This window comes from Cynocephalus volans, chromosome 8 (assembly GCF_027409185.1).
Source record: "Cynocephalus volans isolate mCynVol1 chromosome 8, mCynVol1.pri, whole genome shotgun sequence".
In the NCBI taxonomy this organism is placed as follows: domain Eukaryota; kingdom Metazoa; phylum Chordata; class Mammalia; order Dermoptera; family Cynocephalidae; genus Cynocephalus; species Cynocephalus volans.
The window spans coordinates 116361363-116378563 of NC_084467.1; the positions used below are offsets into that span (position 1 = coordinate 116361363).

General features: G+C 35.0%; 1 protein-coding gene across 1 annotated transcript; it reads right to left on the reverse strand.

Annotated features, from left to right (window-relative positions):
* Positions 1–977: 977 nt before the first annotated feature.
* Positions 978–1931, reverse strand: LOC134385064 (olfactory receptor 6K6-like). The gene has a single exon (XM_063106930.1). The coding sequence runs from the start codon at positions 1923–1925 to the stop codon at positions 978–980; it is 948 nt and encodes a 315-aa protein (XP_062963000.1). The 5' UTR covers positions 1926–1931.
* Between the last annotated feature and the right edge of the window lie 15270 nt (positions 1932–17201).

Sequence of the window (17201 nt, forward strand, 5' to 3'; positions counted from 1 at the left end):
CCCCTGGTCCAATAGTCTTTCCATGATGCCTTAATCACCTCAGGACTGGGAAATTCACAAATAAAAAGATCTCCTAGGACTCCTTGACTCATAAAACCAGTAAGATTTTATGAAACTTTTCGAAAAAGAAATTTGTATAATTTAGCTTCTTGAACATCCAGTAGTTTAGACAAAACTACATATTTATTGGGAACAGAGAATGCAGTAGATTATCTGAGGTTAAGTCCCAGCTCTGTCTCTAACTTCCTTCATGATCTTAGGCAAGTCATTAAACATCTTTGAGCTTTAGTTTCAACATTTAAATAATGATGATGTTTGACCTATTTGCTTCAGAGCATTTTAAATTTCAAGAGGTTTCATATATATGAAAATATTTTACATAGTAACGTGCTAGAGAAATATAGTGAACTGTTATTTTCATTAATTTTTGTGGAACCTCTTTGGGCCTAAAATTCATAACACATCATTTCCATAATTAGTCCATGGCTGCTGAATTGAGTTTGTGGACTAAATAAGTTAAATGTGGAGAAGGCTTCTCTCTAGAGTCAAGAAACTGTTTTTGTATGTGGGATACTGACTGACAGGGAGATTCAATGCTGGAAAGGGAATTGGAGGAAAGTTAACAGTAGCAATTTTCAGAGCTGTCATGACTGTCATGTCTCTTCTGTCCTGCTCACTGGCCTCTCTGGCATGTGGGATCACAGAAGAGAAGGGCAGGAACCCAGATGGTAGAGTGTGAGGAGCAGCAGCAGCAGAATTCACATACACTGCTTCAGCTATTCCAAGCACGGTAGGGACTTTGACGTAAACAGACTATGCAGTTACCACCGATGACTAGGAAACAGCCGTTTACTATTCTTTTTAGTAATAATAGAATGAGTAGCTGTGGCAATAGTGAAGGCTTAATCATGGACAAAACAAAGAATGATGAAATTCTGAACTTCCAGGAGGCTTTCTAGAGTTTCCATTATCCAGAACTACCTACCCGTCCCACCAACCCTCTTCTGATACCGAAAAATCCTTCCAATAGCATCTTTCATGTCTTTGTTTCTCAGGCTGTAGATGATGGGGTTGAGGAAGGGAGCAAGGATAACAAAAGTGACAGCAATCACTGTGTCCCAAAACACTGAGTAGGTGGCTGAGAATCGCAAATACATGACAGCCACACTGCCAAAGAACAGCAAGAACACAGCAAGGTGGGCGGCACAGGTGGAAAAGGCCTTCCGACGGCCCTCTGCAGAGGGCATCACCAGTATCACCACGATGATCCGGATGTAGGACAGGGCAATGACCAGGAAGGAGGCCAGGATCTCCACTGCATGGATGGCATCCACAATGACTACCAGGAATGTGTCTGTGCAGGCCAAGCTCAGCACAGGTGTGAAGTCACAGAATATCTGATGAATCTGGTTGGAACCACAGAAAGGCAGGGTGGCAATCCATGTGATCTCAGGGAGCACCAGGAGGAAGCCACAGAGGCAAGTTCCAGCTGTCAGCTGAATACAAAGTTTGGGAGTCATGATGGTTGGGTAACGAAGAGGATTACAGATAGCTATGTACCTGTGAATGGCCATTGCTGTCAGGACACAGCCTTCTGTGGTGCCAAGAGAGTGGAAGAAGTACATCTGCATGAGGCAGCCAGCCAGGGAGATGGTCTTCTGCTCACTGACTAGGCTGGAGAGCATCTTCGGGATGGTGGTCGTGGTATACCAGATCTCCAGGAAGGAGAGGACACTGATGAAGAAATACATAGGGATGTGCAGGGCCATGTCCAACTGGATGACAATGAATATCATCAAGTTCCCACTTACAATAAATCCATAGACGAGAAGCAAGGGAATAAAGAATAAAAGGCCACCTTCATGCAGACGTGGAAACATAGAAAAGAGGAACTCAGTCACCATTGTGTGATTCCCACTGGTCATCAAACGTGTTATCTGGGAACAAAAGAAAACCTTAGAATGGGAATGTTAATTGCCCACTAACTATTGCTTCACTTCTTTCTGTAAGCAGTTACTTAAGCTGAATCTGAGATCCTAAACAAGACAGAAATATCTCTTAAGCTGCACCCTCATGCCGGAAACATCTGAAATATTTGCTTTGGGACTCTTAAATGGCTTTTTTTGTAAACATCTTCAACTGATGTGAAGAAAACACGAGCAACACATATTTAATTCTCTGGAAATATCTTCTGGAGGTTCAGGCATTTCTTTAATTTCTGAGTTCTGCTCACTCCCTGCCCCACTGTGTTTAGCCTTAAATTAAAGCTGTACTTTTATTTTCAACTATTCTCTACTCCTGTTCTTCAAGAAAAGTTACTTTTTGTAAATTGTAAAACATACAAAGACACTATCAGGAGCCCTTCTCCTAATAATTCATTTTTTTAACCATACTATTTCAGGAATTTATTAATTTGCCTTGATTTATGAATCTCCGATTTTCCACTCCTGTTCTAAGGCAATTTGCTATGCTCTAAGCCTATATAAAATCAAACACTAGGTCTTAGTGGGAATTGCTCAGTCTCCAGGATAATGTTATTTCCAATGTTTTTCATTTCTTTTTATTGGGACAGAGCTGATTGTACATATGTGTGGGGTACAGCATTGAATATCAATACTGTGGTTATCAATACCTGCATTCAATGTGTGATGCTCAAATAAGGATAATTAGTTATGTTGCTTTCCTCATCTGTTCCAGCACTGATATGTAGCACTGACATCTAGCCTCAGGCTGGCTAAAATATTCATATTTACTTCTTTGCCTTTTTTCCTTTGATGTCATAGCAGCATGCCTGCTTCTCATCAGATGGTAAGTATCCAAGTGTCATTTAGATACTTATCTCCATCCTCTGCTTTCTCTGTGACTTCTTCTTCCCTTTTTCTTCTATCAAATATTGATATTATAGTTGCTCAAACCAAGAGTTCGTCCAGAATCACCTTAAACCTAATTAATGACCATTGATTTCTGGAAAAGCATGTAACTCCATCGCTACACATCCCATTTCTCCTATGAAGGCCAGATCTAAGAGCCAAAGGAAGGAAATAATTCTGAATGAAAAAAAAAAAAATTATAACTATAGCTGCCTTTGGAAAAGAGTAAAACCAAAGTCAGCTGCAATAGAAATCAGACCAGCACCTACCTGTCAGAGAGAAAAAGCAACTAAACTTTTTGCAAGGGTAACTAAAGTTGGTGAAAGCAGTATGCAATATGTCTCATCTTGACTATTTTAACGTCTTTTTCCACTGGTCCTCTTACTTTTCACGGGCCATTCTTCAGATCAATATTCTTAATCACGGATTTTACTGACTTTCTTCTTTTCAAAAACATTGAAGAATAAGGCCCAAAAGTCTTAGCCTGGTAGTAATTGCCATCTTTAAAATGGTTCCAATGAAATTTTGGAGGCAAATATCTTTCTACATAATCAATATATCAGCCCAATAGGACCAATATATTGCATTTCTATTTTTGCTGATGCCATTTCTTCTTTCCATTTTCTTGATCTCCTCCTACTGGAATTCTAGCTGCCAATTTTCCCTAAATGTTCCCATCGTCGTGGAAGTCTCACTGATCCCCACTACCCGAAGTAATCACTCTTTCCTGTGACCCTTAAGAGTGCTTTATTTTTGCTCTTTCATGACATCTAGAACACCCTGCGTTACATATTTTACTTTACCTATTCTATCTCCTTTATTTCTACCTATGTTAGAGAGACTGTTGCCATTGTTTTACAGGTAGAGAAACTGAGAACCAGAAAGGAGAAATAACTTGTTCAGATTCACACGGCTAAGATCCAAAGCAGTAACCTGGAAGCAAGGTCCGTTAGTCTTAGTACTTCACTGCTCTTCAGTGTACCACAGTTTAAGATATAGATCAGGATTCATCAGTCATTCTGTCTGCTTCCTACTCTGAGTACCCCATGTATGTATTTAGGATTTGAGGTGCGAGCTGATATGGTTCTTCAGGAGGCCAAAAGCAGATTCAAGTAAATGCATTGTAGACTATGAAAACAAATTTATAGAGGGTACCTCTTACCTTGTGTCTCAAGCTTTGATGAAGAAAGATGGGGGAGACAGGCTTTGGAAGAGAACAGACAACGGTCTCAGCAGAAGGGCAGAGCCTGCAAGAGGAAAGGTGTGAGGAGGGGTGGGAGGTGTCCTCTGACTACAACACTCACTTCTTTGTTTTTCTGTTTGTCTTTTCTCAGCCTGAAGCACCAGAGAATGGCCATGCTAAGTAGTCATTTTGGAAAAAACAAAGCCAAGAAAGTCCAGTGCTAAGTGGCTCATAAAAGCCAAACAGAATAACTATTTTGTTGCTCTAAGCTTGGGGTCCTTCTCGCTAGTAAAACTGTACCATTATTCATAATTCATTTATTCAGTTCACACTCATATATTGATTGGTACTCTGATATGTGCTAATCACTGCAGTAGGTTCAAGAGCTATATAAAGGTGAATAAACATTATCCTTACTCCTGAAACACATAGGGGACATAAAAATTTGGAATGGGAGATAATAGCAGTGCCCAAGGAGTTCAGCATACAAATATTCCTTGCATAGTGAAAAGAGACTTGAATTAGATTTCATTCATGAAAAGAAGCAGTAGTTTCTTAGGTGACTCCCCAAAACTTTGCAATTCTTTGGGCTTCCACAGAATTTTAGTGTTTAAAATACCTTGAATATTATCAGTATCTTCATCTGTTAGCTGAACTATATATTTTCTAATATCCCTTCCAGATTTTATGTCTCATTATTCTAATTCTCCACTCATGTAATAAATTTCTTAAAATATGGGGTTTTACCATTAAAGACTAGGGCAACAGCTGGGCTCTCAGGAGTTAAGGATATAGAGAAAGTACTAGGCAGGCACAGTTGGAGTAAAAGGCAGGTTAGAAGTCTTGATTAGATGGCACCCTTTCAACGTCAGTCTTTAGCGCTAACCCTGCCTGAGATCACGAGAATGTTCCTCAGGATTTCCGCAGCCCCCTGTCTTTTCTCCTAGTTTGTCAATGAGGATATGATGCCTCTGAAGCCTCTTCAGGGATTATCTATAATGGAAAGATTGTCTTTCCTGGGAGTTTCTCTTTAGATGATGCAGTAGCTAAAGGAAAATGGTGCATCTAACTCTCCTCTCTAAGGGACAAATTAGGGGAAAAGTGTCACATAGTAATTAGATATTCCCCAAGGTCAGATCCCAAAAATTTTCTTGTGGTTTCAAAACCTTGTCTCTCATCAGGGAGTACGGAACTGGGCACTGGGACCCAGCATAGTTGTGGGAGTCAGAATAGACTCCAGTCAGGATCATGGTTCTCTGGAAAACACAATCAGTAAACACTGCTTTCTTCTGAGATTTTCACTCATTTTTAGAATAATTTCCATTTCCTCTGGTGATATCACAATAATAATAATAATAAATATATTACATATTGTAAACTTTTAAAATATACATTATCTCATTTGATCTTTTAAAAAAGTACTTGTATGCTTAAAATGATTAACCTGGTAATTTGTATACTTCTTGTTTTTACCACTATTAAAAAATATATATATATATATATGTATGTATGTATGTGTGTGTATACATATATATATATATATATATATATATATATATATATATATATATATATATATATATATATATATATATATATTTGTAGGAGGTAGGCAAGAGTTATACACATTTTACTGATGGAAAAACTCAAGCCAAAAGCTTTCTCCAGTTCACACAGGCGACATAAGGCAGGGAAGACATTGAACTGTGATCCTCTAAGTTCAAATCTAGTTAAGCACCAACTTTAACTTTTAATTACATTTCTTTTGATTATTCCTGAATATATATTCCCTGACTCAATCTTTTTTTAACCTCCAGAATCATTTAATAGGACTTGGTTTATCTAAGAAGGAAGACAAGGAAGATAACTAGACCTCCCTGAGCTTTTGCTTGATCTCCAGCTTTTTTTTTTTCTTTTTTCTTTTTTGTTAGTCCATTTTCCTGGAATTTCATCCCTGCTTTTCTTCTCCTCACCCAAAATGTATACACCTTCACCTCTGTAATTTTCATTAATTATTTAAGATTCAATACCTAATCACCTCCATCAAGAAGTCTTTCCTGATCCCCAGGCTGCTTTGGTGGTCTCTCTCTCTGTTTTGTGCACTCAAAACATCTAGTGAATGCATCTGTTGTTTAAATTATCTCGTTATATGTCTACATTTTAATAAACTTTATGATTATCTATCAGTACTTATTTATATTTGTACCCGAAGTGCCTGGCCTTGAGACTTTCATAGAACTCAGGTAATACATGTTTAATAGAAGAGGATCAATCAAGGTTTACAGATAATAATACAAGGTCAATATTTACAAGATATTTAATAAACACATATGTTTGATTTAAATAAGAGGGCTTGTAGAGTGAAGTAGTGGAGAGACAGTATGTGAGAGTGAGTTTGGGAAGATTGTGGGGGCCTTTGTCAGACATGGGGATTTTTAAAATATATTTTGTACATTATACAAAATCATTAGATAATTTTTGAGTGGGGATAATGCACAAAATTGCATGTTAATAATGTTTAGGATACATTTAAGGAGAGAAATAATGACAGTAAGAAATTTCCTTAATTTATTTCAACTAGAACATATTGAATACCTATCAGCCATCAGACCTTATTCTGCAATAGTCTGGTGTAAAGGCCTAAAACAGGACCATAATAACGAAGCTGAATGTTAAAGTAAATTAGAGTAACTATAAATGAAGAATCGATAGGACTTGACACCTGACCATATTTGGGCCATGATGGAAGGAAGAACATTAAGGGTGACAGAATTTTAAGTCTGAGTTAGTTTGCCAGATGTCACTATCAACAGTTATAGGACCAGCTAAAGCAAAAGCTAGTAGCCAGAAATTATAAGAAGATGAGTTACAGATATGTCGTTTTGAAAATGTAGCAGAACTTATAAGTGGAAATATCTGATTCCGTTAGAAATGAAGAATTATAGTTCAGGAGTGACGACAAGTCATGGACACTGATGTGTGTGTTATTTAACTGAGATTATAATTGAACTATGAGAATTCACTACATATTTAAAAATAATGTAGGGAATATGAAAAGTGACTATAGGATTACACTTGGTAGGTGAGAGGAAACGTGGTATGTAGGCTCAATAATTTAAAAATACCATTTTTATATTTTATCTCATTTCATCTTTTTGATATTTGTATGAAGTAGTCATTATTATCCCCTCTTCAAAGATAAGGAAACTAAAGTTTAATGATTTATGTGTCTTCCCCATAGTCATGTAGCTAAGTAGGTGGCAGAGCCAGAATTCAAAACTAGGTCTATTTTACTATCTTATTCCAACGTGCTCAGGAAACTGACAGAGAACAAGGACAAAGCTGTATCACAGAAATCAAGGGAGAGAATTACAGATAGAATCAAGTAATCAGTGGGTGAACTCTGGAAATGGTTTCACTTTTTCCATTATTATTCTTATTATTCCTAACACTTGGTGTCTAGAAACTATTTACACACACACACACGTATATGTGTGTGTGTGTATACTTATGTATCTACACACACATAGACATACTGTACATGTGTGTAGATATAAGTATACACACACACATATATATTTATATTTATGTTGGTCACTTTTTTTTAATGGTGGTCACTACTTAATAAACAATTAATTATCATGGAGAATGAAAGCTAAAAAATGGCAATTAAATGTTGTGATTAGAGGATTGTTGGCAAATACGGAGTAAATACAATTCAGTCATAAGAGCCTCTGCATACGTTGCACAGGATGAAGGAATAAAATAATTAAAAATGAATTAGAGTGGGTCACTTTTAAAAAGTTTGATAATGAAAAGATGAGGATATTAGAGTTGGTAATGAAACCAAGGTTAACTTTTTTAAATATACAGTAGATATGTGTATGTTTAAAAGAGAGGAGGAATAGGTACTGAAGGAAAAACTAACGATATTAGAGATAAAAGAGATAATAAATGGAGCAAGTGAAAAATTGGAAGGCATTATGAATGCAAACATAGAGGAAATGGTCTTAGATGAAGGAGGGATAAATGTGTTGGTAGGTATGCTTAGATATTTTGACATGGAGAAACATTAGGAAAATCACCAAAGAGAATTTTCTGATGTGTGTTGGAAACTCACTGCAAATGGATGTCACAAATCAATGTGAAATTCAGAAATCTGAACTTTATTATTTACATTAAGTACATGAATTACTAAACAATTTCCTAAAGCAAATCATTAAGCCAAAGGAGTTTACCAGTGGGCTTTCAAATATTCGAGGAATGGAAAAATTATAATCTTACAAAAACTCTTGCAGAGTTTAAGAGAAAGGAAACACTTCTCCATGCATTTTACAGGACTGTATTCTTGATATCAAAAATAGAAAAGAATTGTTTAAGGAAAAAAAGTGTCATATAAATCATACTCATACAGATGAATGAAAAAAAAATTAATTCCAAAAAATGCAATGGTGTATTGAAAATCTTTTAAATTGCAAGTTCAAGATAAAACCGATTCAATAATTTAAGTTTTATTAACATTAGAGATCTACTAATATATTCACTATGTTTTCTGACTAAAAAGAGAAAACTGAAAATCCTATCAATAAAAACAGAAAAAATATTTAATATAATTCAGCATCTGTGATTTTTTAAAAAGTCTTAGCACATTAGAAACAAGGAAATTCTTTGTAATACTAAAAATCATATATTTCAAAAGTCATAAATCATGTTTAATGATGAAATATTAAAACTGTTCTCTTTTAAATAAGAAAAAAAAAAGACATGGGTGTCTATCACAAAAAATAAAACATTGGTTGGAAACTTAAAAAGAAAAAGAAGTACATAGCATTAAGATCATAAGAAAGCCAGGCCGGCCCCGTGGCTCACTGGGAAGAGTGTGGCGCTGGTAGCGCCGAGTCCGTGGGTTCAGATCCTATGTAGGGATGGCCGTTGTGCTCACTGGCTGAACGTGATGCGGACAGCACCATGCTGAGCGTAGAGATCCCCTTACCAGTAAAAAAACAAACAAACAAACAAAAAACACAGCATACTTAAAAATGATATAAAATCTTAATGTAAAAACTTTCTAAAGAATGACAAAAAAAATTATGAGTTTAGCAAGTGGATAGATACAAGCTGATATATTTAAAAATCGCATTATTGTATACCAGCAACAGTAGATAGAAAATGTAATAAAAAGACACCATTTGAAATATCAACAAAAATAAGAAACTATAAAAGTTGCATTATGCCTAAATGTTGTACTTTGTAAAACTCTGTTGGAGGTTATCAAACGCCTAAATAAATTGATAAATGTATTGTATTAATAAATATAATGTCTCAGTAACATAAATATGTCAAATGTCTACCGATCAGTTTATTAATTATTTCAATGAAATTTCCATCAAAATCCCATTTTAGGTGTGGAATATATCAAGGTGAGGGCCAAGCATAAGAAATTTTTTTTCTTATTAAAAAAATGCTGATTTATATACATCAATTACTAGGTATAACATTAGACAAATTTCTCTGAAATACTCTGCAAGTATCAATTATATCTTAAATAAGCTGCCTTATGTCTAACTATGAGCTTATCTATTATTTTAAAAAATGATTTTAAAATTGTAAATATGGGATTTTAAAACTGATATAAAGCAGCAAACATTATTACACTTTTTATAAATTCTTAATTGGGATTTTTTTCTCCTTTCAATTTAATTTTATTTTATTTTACTTCTCAAAATACATTGTACTTGATTTTCACACCCCTTTACCCGTTTCTCCCCCCCCCCATCATATCTGTATACTTGAATTAAATAGTTCAAGGAATTTTTGTGGTTATTCTGTCTTCTTCACCCCCCACACCCACCATTTATGTGTTTGTGTGTTGATGTATTTATTAATTTTTAGCTCCCACACATAACTGAGAACATGTCGTATTTCTCTTTCTGTGCCAGACTTGTTTCACTTAATAGAATTCTCTCTAAGTCCATCCATGTTGTTGCAAATGGTAGTATTTCATTCTTTTATATACCAAAGTAGTATTCCATTGTGTAGATGTACCACAGTTGCCTTATCCACTCATCAGATAATGGACATCTGGGCTGGTTCCAGCTCTTGGCAATTGTATATAGAGCTCCAATAAACATTGGAGTACAGGTATCCCTTCGGCATGATGATTTCCATTCCTCTGGGCATATTCGCAGCAGTGGAATCACTGGGTCATATGGCAGATCTATCTGTAATTGTTTGAGGAATCCCCATATCATTTTCCATAAAGGCTGCACTATTTTGCAGCCCCACCAGAAGCGTATGAGAGTTCTATTTTCTCCGCAACCTCTCCAGCACTTGTAAATTTTCACTCCTAGCGGGAGTGAGATGGTATCTCAGAGTGGTTTTGATTTGCATTTCCCGGATGTTGACTGATATTGAGCATTTTTCCATGTGTCTGTTGGCCATTTATATATCTTCCTTTGAGAAATCCCTGTTCAGTTCCTTTGCCCATTTTTAATTGGGTTATTTGCTGTGAAAATGTCCATATTACCCAAAGTGATCTACAGATTCAATGCAATCCCCACCAAAATTCCAATGACATTTTTCTCTGAGATGGAAAAAGCTATCAAGACATTTATATGGAAAAACAAAAGATCACACATAGCCAAAGCAATCCTGAGCAAAAAAAAAAAAAAAGTAAAGCTGGAGGCATAACACTACCTGACTTTAAATTATAATACAAAGCTATAATAATCAAAACAGCATGGTACTGACATAAAAATAGACATGAAGACCAATGGAATAGAATAGAGAATGCAGAAATCAATCCACACACCTACAGCCATCTGATCTTTGACAAAGGCGTCAAAGCTACCTACTGGGGAAGAGACTGCCTTTTCAACAAATGGTGCTAGGAAAACTGGATACTGATATGTAGGAGAATGAAACTAGGCCTGCATCTTCCACCACATACCAAAATCAACTCAAAATGGATTAAAAAATTAAATATACGTTCTGAAACAATAAAACTCCTTAAAGAAAACATAGGGGAAACACTCCAGGAAGTAGGAGTGGGTAGAGAATTCCTGAATAGGACCCCAAAATCACAGGCAACTAAAGGTAAAATAAACAAATGGAATTATAGCAAACTAAAAAGCATCTGTACAGCAAAATAAACAATCAACAGTAAAAAAACAACCAACAGAGTGGGAGAAAATATTTTTAAAATATACATCTGACAAAGGATTAATATACAGAATATACAAGGAACTCAAGCAGCTTTGGAAGCATAAGGTATTTTGAAGACAATTAAAATGGTGAGGCTTTTCCTACTATATATAAAAGGTTATACTAAAGCAGTATTATTAGATACCAGTGGAAGAGAACAAGCCAAAGGAAGCCAATAAATAGCCTAATGCAATATGCAATTTTGACACATGGTAGAGCAGATACAGCAGATCTTGGGGAAAAGATGGTTATAGCTGCTATGATTGGTCTGTGGAGAAAGGTTGGATTATGTAATAAATGGGGCTGGAACTTCTGTTGAACCATATAAGAAAATAAAACTAAATTGTGTCCTGACCTCATTACATGCCCACAAAGCAACTACAGATAGATTAAAGATTTAATATAAAAAGTAAAGTTTAATACTTTAGAATAAAATTTAGGAGACTGCTTTTATGACTTCAAGCAGAAAAAAAATTCTTAATTCAATAGAAATATAATCAATCTATAAGAAAGTGATTCATTCAACTATATTAATATTTCCACTCACCAAATGACATCATAAAAAATGAAAAGACAAGATACATACTAGGAATCTGTATTTGTAACATATATAACTGACAACAATTATTATTCAGAATATAAAAAAGCTCCTAAAAATTAATAAGAAAATGATAAACAACCAAGTGAAGATATGAAAGTATTCAATGTCATTGATAAGTAAGCAAATGCAAATTAAAATAATAGCATGCTAAGATATATTACATTATAAACATTAATATTTATATTATTCATATTATATTATTTATATAACAAACAGCAACAAATACAACCACACTGAGTGTTAGAAAAGATGGGTAACAATAAAAATGCATACACTGTTGATGGTAGACAGACATTGGAAAATAATTGTCAGTATCTCGTAAAGCTGAGGATGCAAATACTCTGCAATACAGAAAGATCATGCTAATGGATGATTACATTGTGTCCCATTACACAAGGCAGCAGTGATTTTCTTTTAAAGCTGCAGCTTGATACATTGACGTGAATAATTCTTAAAACATAATGTTGAGTGATTAATCAAGTTGTAAAATAATACCTAAAATATGATTCTATTTATACAGAGTTAAAGACGAAACTAAACAACATATTGTTTTTGACTGAATTTATGTGTGCTTAATAATATAATCAACACAAAATTCAGGTTAATGGTAATATGTATTATGGGAGGAAAGAACTGAATTGGGAAGGATCATGTAGTTGTCTTCAAAGTTATTGATAATGCTCTATCCTGTGTCTTAAGTAGGTTCATAGGTTCATGTGAATGAGAGGCAAAAAAGTGGAGAAAGAAATAGAGATAGAAGAGTAAACTACTCTTTTAATAAAATAAGAAAGGGACAAAGAAAGGGAGTATGCTAGCCCTAAAGCGACAATGAGTAGAGGAAGAGTATATACTTTAAGATGAATATACTTGAGCATATTTATAAGCTGAACGGACAGACTAGGGAGGGAGGAAGAATTTGAGATTATACAGATAAGTAGGACAACTGAAGGAGCAATATTTCTGCTTGAGATGAGACACACAGCTTCAGAGCATAAGGGGGGGAATTTATTTTAGACAGATGGTGAGACTTTGAGTGAAACCAGAGTGAAGGAGGGAATTATGAGGTTGGCTACAGACTAGACCATACTTGTGATCCTAGCTGATTCTTAAAATTAGTTAATTCACCCATCCACTCAATTTTTTATTCACTTAACAATATATTCATTCATCAATGCATATTGAGGATCTGTCTTTAAATATTACCTTTCTAAAATCTAGTCATTCTGAGTCAGTAGAGTCACCTCTGCTCTACCTTTTCTTTTCTGCCCCCCTCCCATGTCTTATACATCCATTCTCTATCGGGATTTTTTTTTTTTAAGTTTCAAATGTTGTCAAATTGTATTTTCTTTACATATACACTACTACCATTGCATTGGATATTTAACACTTCATTCATATTTTATATCTTTTTTGTGAAAGAAAAAAATAAAAAACTTATGTGTTGTATATTTCTTTTTCCTCTGGCTTTACTTATCTGGAGATAAATACTAAGTTCCAATTTTAGTTTTGAAAAAGAGGAAAAAAATAAAGTATCCCTTTGTTTGTATTCCCCGCCCATTACGTGAAGGACTTTTTGAATCCCAAGTGTCTGTAAGAGCTGGCTCATGTGTGCTCATCAATACAGCTTTCATGTAGCAGGAAAAACTGTCCTCAGATCCTTTCCTGATCAGTCCCTTGGGGATGGATATCTGCTGCTGAGACCACTGAAACATGTGAAATTTAATGGGAGTCTCTTACTCCTGCCATTACTGGTAATGTCCCTGTGATCTCCTGGATTCTTTCAAAGAAGTTCTACTGAGAAGTCTGTGCTGGGCAGTAACTGTCTATAGAATTGTCTATATTTCACTATCATGCTGTGCTGTCACTAAAGTGCCCTGAAGCTATTGCAGTGAAGAGTGGAGAAAATCCTCCTGGCTTTGAACTAGATTTTGTTGGTTTTATTACTTTTGTTTTTATTCTTCCACTGTCTCAGCAGACACTTTGTGATATAAATAAATTTTATTACCTGTTGGGCAGAAAGCAAAACCAAGTCTCTATTTCCATCTGATTTATAGCCTGACTTAAAAACCCAGCTTCCTAAGAGGTACACAGTTATGCTATCTACCCTAAACAAATCATTGTGCAGTATGTGCATGTACTGAGATAATAAACTGTATCCCACAAAAATAAATATAAATAAAATTGAAAAAAAAATTCTAGTTTCCTATAAGTGTGGTGTCCTCATAAAAGGTGATTATGGCAGCAATTGTTCCCCTAATTAGACACATGTGATACAGAGTTACTTTCCTCTATGCACTGGGGGAGAACTCTTCGGAAGAAAGCCTTTCTCCAACTTGACTATTCCCTGAGAAGCCTAGAGTTGTGGCTGTGGTTATAACTTTCCTACTCGTTGTACTACAGAGAAATAAAGATGAAGATATTTGGGAAAAGGGAAGTAGCCCTCTTGGTCTGAGAAAGGTAGGTATTGGATGAGGGGTGGGCTCTGTACTTTGGGGTATGAGTGAGTCACTTTGCTCTATATTGGGGAAAATTCTCAATAAACCATATATTTTTTCTGTTGGACCTAATTGAAGAAAAACTTGAAGAAACTTTGTGTAAGTTTCACAATCCTATGAGGTAGGGGGAAAGGCCATAGCTCAGGGATGGTGGGCTTTGGTGAGTTTGTGTCCTAGGACTAGAGATAGTCATAAGATAACAAACAAATGGAAAAGTCATCTATTAAGTTTTGTTTGGGCCACTAGCTCTACGATCTTCTCACCTCTACTGCTGTTTGGGTTAAATTCTAATACTCAATGCTTGCATTTTATTTAGATGAGTTAGGAAAAGCCCTTAAGAATAAAGGAATGCCAGGACAACCAGCGTAGCTTGCTAGTTGAGACTATGGGACACCCATTCTCTCAGAAAATATAGATGTAATCTTAGGCCTAAGTATCTACATCAAATTGCCTTCCTATATGCATCTTCTTTCCTTTCTAAAGACTCAAATTCATAAAGACTTGACAATGTTTTCTTTTTCCAAGTTTCAATTTTATAATTCTGAAATTTCCTGGCTATAGAGCATAATGCTAGTTTTCCTGTTGATCTCCCCACTGCCTTTGAAAGAGGAAACTAGAATATTATAAAGGTGCTATTTTCTGTGATACCAGGAAAGCATATCGGAGATAATACAACTAAATGATATTTAGATATCAAAGTAATTTTGAAATCTCATATACAAGGTACTTCAAAATGTGGAGAAATGGAATTAAAAGGTAATACAAAACCTTCCAGGAACCTTTTTAAGACCCCTCATAAATTTTCAGATTATTTGTCATGTTTAGAAGTTCAGATTTCATTTGGAAGCTTCTAGGGAGCTACTATATGGTTTTCAGGCAGATGACTGACAGCTCTGTATTTATTCTAGTAGCTGAAGGGAGAGTGAACTGTGAAATGAGACAAGTCTGAAAACAGTAAGTCCAGATAAGAGTAATAAAGTCAAGAAATGATCAGAGTATAAATTATTTTTTCTGGTAAACTATTTTTTGAGTAAAAGTTTTCTTAATGGAAGGCAAAGGAGAATTTTGTCCCTCATATTTCTCTTATTTTTACATAGATTTAATATTCTGAAGTATCTATAAAAAGCAAAAGCAAAAAAAAAAAATCTTTGGTTATCATATGTCAAGCTGACTTCCTATTTGCAGATAGCCTCTGGTATTCTGGTTTGAAAATAATTTGTCCTATGTATGGTATCTATTAGCACAGTTTACAATTGTCTCTGTTTGTAAATATTGTAGCTTTATCTATTTAGAGAGGTACCATCTCCAATAACCTCATTACCAAGTAGTTTACAATGAAGGCAAGCTTCAAAATTCTCCCATGCAAACATTTATTAGCAAACAGGCACTCCCACCACCCAAATTAAACCTGTTCTTGGAAGCTCACAGAAGTCCCAATTCTCTATCCTTTAGGCTTTCTGGTTAGTAGAATGAATTATAGTTTCTCTCAAAGACAAATGTAATGAAATTTTCACAGTGGCAAAATTAACCTTCCAGTGAAATTAGGTAAGGAATCCTTCTATCAAGGGAGGAATACAGGAATGAATGAATCATGTGCTTGTTTCACCTTTCCAAATTTTATAGGCTGCTTGGCTCATCATATTCTCATAGCCCTCAAGCGAGGGGCTTAGGTATATTTCTAGCCAGTCAATGATCTTGATGGCCTGGTTTTTCACTGAAAAAAAAATTGGGGTTTTTTTGTATGATATTGGTTCTCAATTGGGGCAATTTTTTCACTCACCTTTCCCTTGCAGGGACATTTGGCAATTTCTAGAGCCATTTTGATTGTCATTACTGGGAAAGGAGATCTCTGCTACTGTTCTAGCAGATAGAGAGCAGGGGTGCTGCTAAACTCCTATAACACACAGGACAGCTAGCAAAGAATTATCTGGTCCAAAATGTCAATAGTGCTGAAGTTGAGAAAACCTACTCTAAGCTAATTAATAAACCCTGTAACGTGGATATAGATAAGAATATTTGAAACTTTGGCCAACCTGCCTCTGAGTGTGAACTACTGATAAAAGTCTGTCAAATATTACCAAATTTTTCCTAGAATATGATATCTAGATTGGTCTACTTTGACTATTAACTAACCCCCTTTACAGTGCAAATTAAAATTAAATTGCACACACAATATCAAGTGGGTCTCAACTGCTGTGCTTTAAAGTAAATTATTTTCAGTACAATATTTGTTTTTGTTTTTTTTCTTTTTTCTCCATTTTTAATAATGATACAGACCAAGAGAAGCTAGCACCCACACTTAGTTTTGGAGATGCACACTTTAAAATGGTATTATTCTTATCCACAGAAGGGATTATTTTGTCACAATTCAATTTGTGCTCCCACTATTTCATCACAAAATATAAAAAGGCCGGTCTACTTAATTGTTTCTAGTTTGTTGCTATAATAAAAATTTCATCTTAAAACATAAAAAGTGTCTCTCTACTTACTTGTTTCTAATTTACTATTATAAGAAATATTCCGGTAAATATCTTTACACATCACTTTTATATTTGAAATATTTTCTTAATGGTGAAAGGCAGACTCTAAGCAGTCTTACAGCTCTCAATGGACATTGGCAAATTGCCTTTTAGGAGACTTTGTACCAGTTTATATGTCTAAATAGCAAAACTGCTTATCTAACAGACTAGTTGATAATGTAAGATAGAATTAATAAAAAAAACATTTACAAATTTGATAGGATTACTTTATAATTTTCAAAATAACTCACATGCTATATTTTATTTAATCTAACTTATTTTGGGGCTATTCCGCTACTTGAAAACGAAATTTTTATTTGTTCTTTGAAT